Below are 7,001 nucleotides of genomic sequence, written 5' to 3'. Positions count from 1 at the left end.
GAAAGAAAACACTTCATTGTATTCTGTTTTTCATTTTACGTACCGTATACAAAAGATTCCTTATTTGTAAAGAGATGAAAATAAAGCAGTACACTTTTCATAAAATAGTAAAATATGTGTGTGTAACTATATAATACCAATTTTTACAGTACATACTCGATACCCAGCAAAATGTATTTACAATTATTAATTTAATTATATAATAAGAATTGTAACTATGTTCTAAAAGCTACGCGAACGATTATTTTCGCAAATTCATATCACAACTCTATTTACAAACACATTTATTTAACATTCAAGATACAAAACATGCTAACATTAAACAAGATGATAAAAGAGTAATGTCGTCGTCTCAGCCTTTAAAATGCAAATATATCAAAATTTGTATCACCACGTCTCATCGTTTTAACTTTCGAACGTGTTAACGGGCAGTGAGAATTGTTTTAGTTGTTTCAATATTTAACGCATTCAATTAACAATTCAACGGCCTTATAATATTACCTTACGCACCTATTATAATAATAAATATGTTTAGCATAGACTGTTATAATACCATAAAACATATGTACGCATGTAGATATAATACACAATTATACATACTTGTATAAAGTTTCGGAAATATTTCATTCGGAATTTTTAGTTTCTGTAAAATTTACTAAAATACCATTTCCTGCGTCCACCCAATCTTCGGAAAATAATTTCGCTCGCAATATTTCCTTTTCTGAAACATCTTCGGTTGGAGGTATGTTCTCGTTATTCAAACTTTCATGATACTTTTTCTCCCTTCTTTTTACAATCAACAATTCAGAATCTTCCGTCGTGTCTGGTAAAACTTTGTTCAATGTCTCTGGCAAAATTAAAGCAAGCACTCCAGAGACTAAACAAAGCATTCCGATTATTATTAACGGAATGCTGATTGGAAAGTATTTGAGTGTAATGGGATTGAATATTTTTATAGGCATTTACGTAAATGTTTGCAGATGTTCTTTTAAATTATTTTAGAACATGTGAAACATTTGTGTTACAGTAGGAAACATATTCAGAGAGAAAACGTAAATTGATGCTAAATTAAATTCAATCTTCGGTAGAATGCTTCTGTATGTTCTGGTTAGTTAATCCCAAAAAAAAAGAAGTGTGCTGGAATGCTGAAACTTACAGATAATAATACATGTGGCGTGCACAGATTGCCGATTTTCGCAAAAACGATGCACAAGCCTAAACAGGTTCCCCGTAAAACGGTTGGAAATATCTCAATTGTGTATAAGTATGCTACGAAAACGGTACTCAACACTGTTACTCTACCCAGTAAAAGCATTAAGGTTTTCGTAAGATCTGCAAATAACATTCATTAATTGAGGAAAGCATTTAATGATGATTTTAAAGGTGTACGAGAACCCAATCTCGCTCGGAACAGGTCGAATCGGATCCGGAAAGTACCTTATAGGCCGATATTTAGAGTCGTTGCTTATTCTTAAGATCGTCTTAAGCATTTGCTTAAGTCCTGTACAAGACAGGGACTGGAAACGTGGGATAGACAGGGATAGCAACTCTGAATACCGGCCATAGTATGTATAGTAGTACGAAATTGTCGGGATTCCCGAAATTACCGTTATACCTGAAAATTTATGAATTTCCTAACATAATTAAATTACCAGGAATTTCAATATTTCTGAGGAAAAAGTATTATATAATTACGAAAATTGTAAAGTGACGATGAGTAGGTTGTAGGCATCACCTTTACATACAAATCCGAAATAAAACCTTACATTTATAATACATTTGTATGTTACATTGTTTCCACGTTGTACTCATTATATTTTTATAATTTTCGAAATTATATAAAACGCGAAGTTATTGAGTCTCTAAAAATTCTCGGGACATTAAGATTTTAGAGAATCCCGAGGGCTCCGATCTCAAAATGTATAAATATTTCCCAATTCGATCTTCTATTTTTAGGTTCTCGCATACCTCTAGATAGCTTTGAATTTCATACAATACGCCTTACGGCCACGTACCAATTGCAGGCGTAAGATTTGACAATATAATTATAGCTGCGAGTGAAATACAAATTGTACCGGTGATAGATTGGTACAAAGACATTGGTAATCGTCTGCCGTATCTGGATAATATGAAATAAACGAGGACATATGTTGCGATTTCTAATGCGGCGCCTAATGCAAATGCAATGTGTCGATTGATGGGAAATGTCGGAGCGAGTGACATAAAGACATAACAGGCTACGGAAGAAGTGAACCTTGAAAAAGCACAAAAAAATAATTATGCAAAATGTCATATGTGATTAATTAAATGTAGTATTTATACTTGATATTTCACTTCATAAGAAGTGATAAACTTGTAAAGTAAAAATTATCCATTTAATTTTAATTACATTGCTATTATCAGTTATAATCAACCAAGCAATCGTACCATTGACAAACCATTAAAATGCCATACTTCCTTACTAATATAGACTTAAATACTGTCATTAATTCTTCCTTTGCGTGGACTAGATTATTCAAATTTCCTTCGACTTTGTTACACTCCTTTTTCTCTTCTTTGTTGGATATTTCATTATTCGTGGTTGCTCGTAATTCTACGGTGTCGTACGCATTGTTCATAGGAGGCCGTTGATTACAAGCCGGCTGCGATATCGATTTCGATTTCCGATGACTTTTCGAACTCGAAGGAACACTTTTTTTAATAACTTCCCCATTTTCAAGCTGCGAACATTCCAATTCCGATTTCGGAGACTTCTCTATATTTTCTGAAATCGCCTTCAAACTCGTTTCTAGAAAGTGCCGCATTATGTGCATTCATCGTGAGAATTATATAAAGTATTCAACAGGTTTTATATCTTACTTCGAACTTTTTGTTGAGCTGTGTCTACATTGGTATTCAATAAATTTGCAGCTTCTTCCTTCACTTCGCTGTCGGTCTTAGATTTCTTCAAATCTGCGCATGAAACGCGCGATTTTCTTTCGGGTTTAATCGGTGTCGCATTTTCAGAAATGTTCGAATTAGTTTTAACAGTTTCTCTGCGCGATCTCGTGCAACAGACATTATACTTCGTGATACGTTCTATTGCCATGTCTGCTTCCGTCGTTTTACCCTTCGCTAATAACCACCTTGGTGACTCCGGTATCATCCTGCACATTTTATATTTAAATGTAATATGATGAATATGATATAATATGATGAAATAAATATAATATGATAATAATATATCATTAACTGAACCTCTTTAGTCTATTTAATAATAAATTACGGTAACTTCATATATTTCCTTCATTCCTGATTCATAAATCAGTATAATTACCAAATGTATAGCACAGTTATTGCGGTTGGAACTGAAATCGCCAATTGTAAAATTCTCCAGTCAGGTATAACGTAGCTAAGCGCCGCTAAGAGCACTAAACCGATGGCCCATGCAATTTGCATAATTAATGCAACGAAGGTCCGTGCTTTCGCAGGAAATAATTCCAAAGAAAGAATGTATGTCGAATTTTGTAGGCCTTGAACAAAGACGCCTTGCAATCCACGAAGGGCTAGAAACGTGGGGTAATTCTGAAATGAACGACTTGTTCAGTAAAAGCAAAAAGAAATACTCGTGTTAATTTCGTATTCAATACTCGTTCTCTTCAGTCTTAACAACTGACAGTTTTAATTCCAATATTTCAACTCCACATTCCACGTTCTTTTTAGAAAGTATTTATGCCAGTATTTAATAACATCGATTTGAGAAGAAAAATCTTCCATTAACTCTAAGTAGTTTTTTACGTACTTGATGTTCATCGAACCGTAATACATAACTTATATTTTCATTACAATTTTGGATAAATAGAATTAATATACCTGTACAACATATAGTGCAACAGCCATCGTGCCTTGAGTATAAAGGCAAATCGCTTGAACCGGAAGTCTGCCTATGCGATCCGCCAAAACTCCAGCAATCCAGGCGCCCATTAAAACCCCAATGTAATAAACAGTCGGACCAAGATACGTCAGATATCGTTTGTCACAAATTAAACGCCATTCCGTAACAACGCTATTTTCCCCAAATTTCGTATCGAATTGGTATTCACCGAAACATACATCCGAGGATTCTTTAATACCGGAAGTATCGTTAAATGCGACAGTCACGTTGCTATGCTCCTGGCAACCATACGTTCGTCTCGTTCCATTCTTCATCTATTATATGCAAATAAAACGGTTTTTATAACTATTAAATCAAAAAGCACGTTCTCTTCTAATTTCAATATTAAGAATTTTCAAATCTTCGTAATGTAAGAATATTACAAATATTCAATAACAATTATGTGTTCACACTATAAAAGAACTTACTTGACAATAAAATTTAGGCGTATAATTATGAAACACGGGTAACGCATGGTTCATAGCCACTATGACATAATTGATACCAAGCAGCAACACGACGATTACTTGAAAGCATCCGACTTTTATCTCCTCTGCGTTCATTTCTTTATATATCAATATTATATATCAATATACCTTTTCACAAAATTGCGTGTTACGAAACAATCAACAGTACTTTAACAAGCCACAATTAAATATAAGTAAAAGTCCATCCGTGGAAGAAAGGTAACATTGAAATTTAAAACACACAAGGGACGATCCACGTATTCACTTTTACACAAACACAAAAAATGAAATTAACAAAAATGCGATAAAACGAAATTGTGTAAACTTATGTAAAAGTTTGTCTGCGCACTTCGTTTAGATATCGCGCGGAAGTTATGCAAATTCGTGGATGCAAGTGAGACTTGTTGTGGAGCCCGAACGGAGTGTCATCCGCGAGGGTGAGGCACGCACTAACAGAGGGAAGGGTCTCTCTCGAAGGATAGCATGAAGAGGAACCGATTCCTAGCAGCGCTGAATCAGACAAGGACAGAAACACGTGCTATTGTTTCATGCTTGGCGACACGTATCCCATTAACGCACCCACATCACGGGAAAAGGATCTTCTGTCAATAATAATTGATTTTTAAATCGACGTAACATGGATTTTATACTTCTAGGAAATACGTTGACGTGGCCATTACTTCCGGATAAGCATGAACGCATTTGTAAAGTGAATGATAAGAGTCTCTCAATACAAACGAAGGACCACGTAAAGCTATCTCACTTTATCGATCAAGAACTATTTAACAAAATATACATTTCTGACATTTGTTTATGTGTCTAAAAATTTTACTAACGATATTATCGTAAGTCCACTGCAAATTTTTGTTCAAGGGGCATATCCAGTGTGCAATTTTAAGAAAATCGATTTCTTTTTACCTTGAAAGTTTATACCTTCATAAATATCATACTAAAAAAGGTCGGATAACAACTAGTTTTCCAGTCGCAGCCTTCTAATAGTATTAATATAATATAAGTAATAATGTAATAGTTAATACTTTAAACGCGTTTTTCTCGAAATAGTATTTTTCAAATTTGTTAACACTATAACTCAAACAGAATTATCCGATTGACTTGAAATTTTAACAGAGTGTTCTAGACATGCTTTATTGTTGAATCATCTAGGATATTCTTGATTGAATGAAAAATCGAAAAATTTCTTAAAAAGTCCGCTATTTTGTCAGATTTCAACATTTTTCGGATATCCAAAATCATAAACGGAGAATACCATCTAGTTTAGGGGCGTCTTTGTCTTTTTTCATTTCACGCACCCTAGCGAACTATATGATGTCAGCAGTTGATGCACTTTTTTTTTGGCGTCTCAGAAGATAGCGCACAACTTGCTCACCTTTAGTTATTGTTGTACGAAAAAATTATTTTACACAGTTCATTTGTAGGCAAATACATTCATAGAGAGTAAAAAAATTCCTCAGAATAGTTTTCTTAAAAGAAATTCCCGAAGTTACTTAAATTTTAGGCGATCACATTGGGTAGACCCCTTAATTAAACAGGCAAATGTTTGCTTCTAAACTTTTGTTCTGTGGCAGGTGGACGCACAGATAGAAATGCACAAACTTAAATAATAGGCTGCTTGGGTCTATGAACTCTTGACGCGCGTTTACTTCATTCTGTGTTCACGAGTGTAGGTTGCAACAGAGTGTTCCATTGATAAGTATTGATCGCTTCACTTTTCTCCGTAAAAATCTTCCTCACGGTTTCCCTGATTTCAAATATCATTTACTGCATTTAGTACGTGTTCGATGACGTTCATAGAACATACTTCTTTTATCTACACTATAAAACAGTGTACAAAATTTTAATTACTTACAAAAATAGCGGAAAATCTCCTGATTCGCATTCGGGTTCAACAAGTAAATTAAATTTCCATCCAGATTCATCTTATCGATTCTCTCAATCATCCGCTAGGTCGTAAAATATAAAGTCTCGTTAAGATTCCGGAGGAAAGTAATAATTCTTATCTTGATGAGAAAGAAATTAGTGTCGCGTCATAAATAAATTTAGGTACAAGTCATGAAAACGCATTCGGTGATGTCCCCTTGCCATGCCATACTTAGGACAGAACCATGTCTCGATGGAGAGGGATACCAATCACCACAGTCTAGCGATGGTGTTTCCTTCGTTTCTGGAACTGTTTCTGTATGCGAGGAACATCGTATCCGGTCCCGAGCGCATCCTGCCTTTCATTACAACAGGCTCCCCATGTTCAGCCCGATTACCGATTCCAAAGGAAACCCCCTCAGCGGTTCAACCCACCCAGTTGTCCTTCGTATTCGCTAGCAAATCGAAGATCGTTATTAGCAACGTCGTCGTTCGTCATCGAGGTGATCGTTCTTTACTCTTCGGTCATTGTCGTTATTACTTCTGAACGACTTTCATTCCCATTCAGTCGTTCGAATGGATCGACTGTTTGTCATTTTTTAATCGTTAATTTTTATCATTAATTGAAAGATCGAAAGGAAATGCATTAGTTCTTATAAATGAGTTATACATATATTGTATATATAAATGGATATGAAAGTGAAGAAGACGAAATGAATATGTTAATTTTAAGGTCGTTAACA

At 34.8% G+C, this 7,001-nt stretch overlaps 1 protein-coding gene across 1 annotated transcript; it reads right to left on the bottom strand.

Moving 5' to 3' along the window:
* Window positions 1-58: 58 nt before the first annotated feature.
* On the bottom strand, window positions 59-4,976 carry LOC108630006 (organic cation transporter protein). Its single transcript, XM_018033050.2, has 9 exons — window positions 4,342-4,976; window positions 3,853-4,188; window positions 3,317-3,564; window positions 2,860-3,146; window positions 2,428-2,788; window positions 2,016-2,254; window positions 1,156-1,332; window positions 601-931; window positions 59-510 (listed from the first exon to the last, which is right to left on the bottom strand). Exons 1-8 carry the CDS (start codon window positions 4,474-4,476, stop codon window positions 624-626), a joined length of 2,091 nt encoding a protein of 696 aa, XP_017888539.1. The 5' UTR covers window positions 4,477-4,976; the 3' UTR covers window positions 59-510; window positions 601-623.
* Window positions 4,977-7,001: the final 2,025 nt, after the last annotated feature.

This window comes from Ceratina calcarata, unplaced genomic scaffold (assembly GCF_001652005.2).
Source record: "Ceratina calcarata isolate Rehan_Ccalc_2016 unplaced genomic scaffold, ASM165200v1 scaffold61, whole genome shotgun sequence".
Lineage (NCBI taxonomy): Eukaryota > Metazoa > Arthropoda > Insecta > Hymenoptera > Apidae > Ceratina > Ceratina calcarata.
This window is presented reverse-complemented; position numbering and strand designations above follow the sequence as displayed.

Bases quoted from the DNA above. Each gene is read 5' to 3' on its own strand.
- LOC108630006 (XM_018033050.2), bottom strand. From the start codon at position 4,476: ATGAACGCAGAGGAGATAAAAGTCGGATGCTTTCAAGTAATCGTCGTG. The intron at 4,189-4,341 runs GTAAGTTCTTTT...TGCATATAATAG, and splicing joins CGCCTAAATTTTATTGTCAA to ATGAAGAATGGAACGAGACG. The intron at 2,789-2,859 runs GTAAGATATAAA...GGCACTTTCTAG, and splicing joins AGCTCAACAAAAAGTTCGAA to AAACGAGTTTGAAGGCGATT.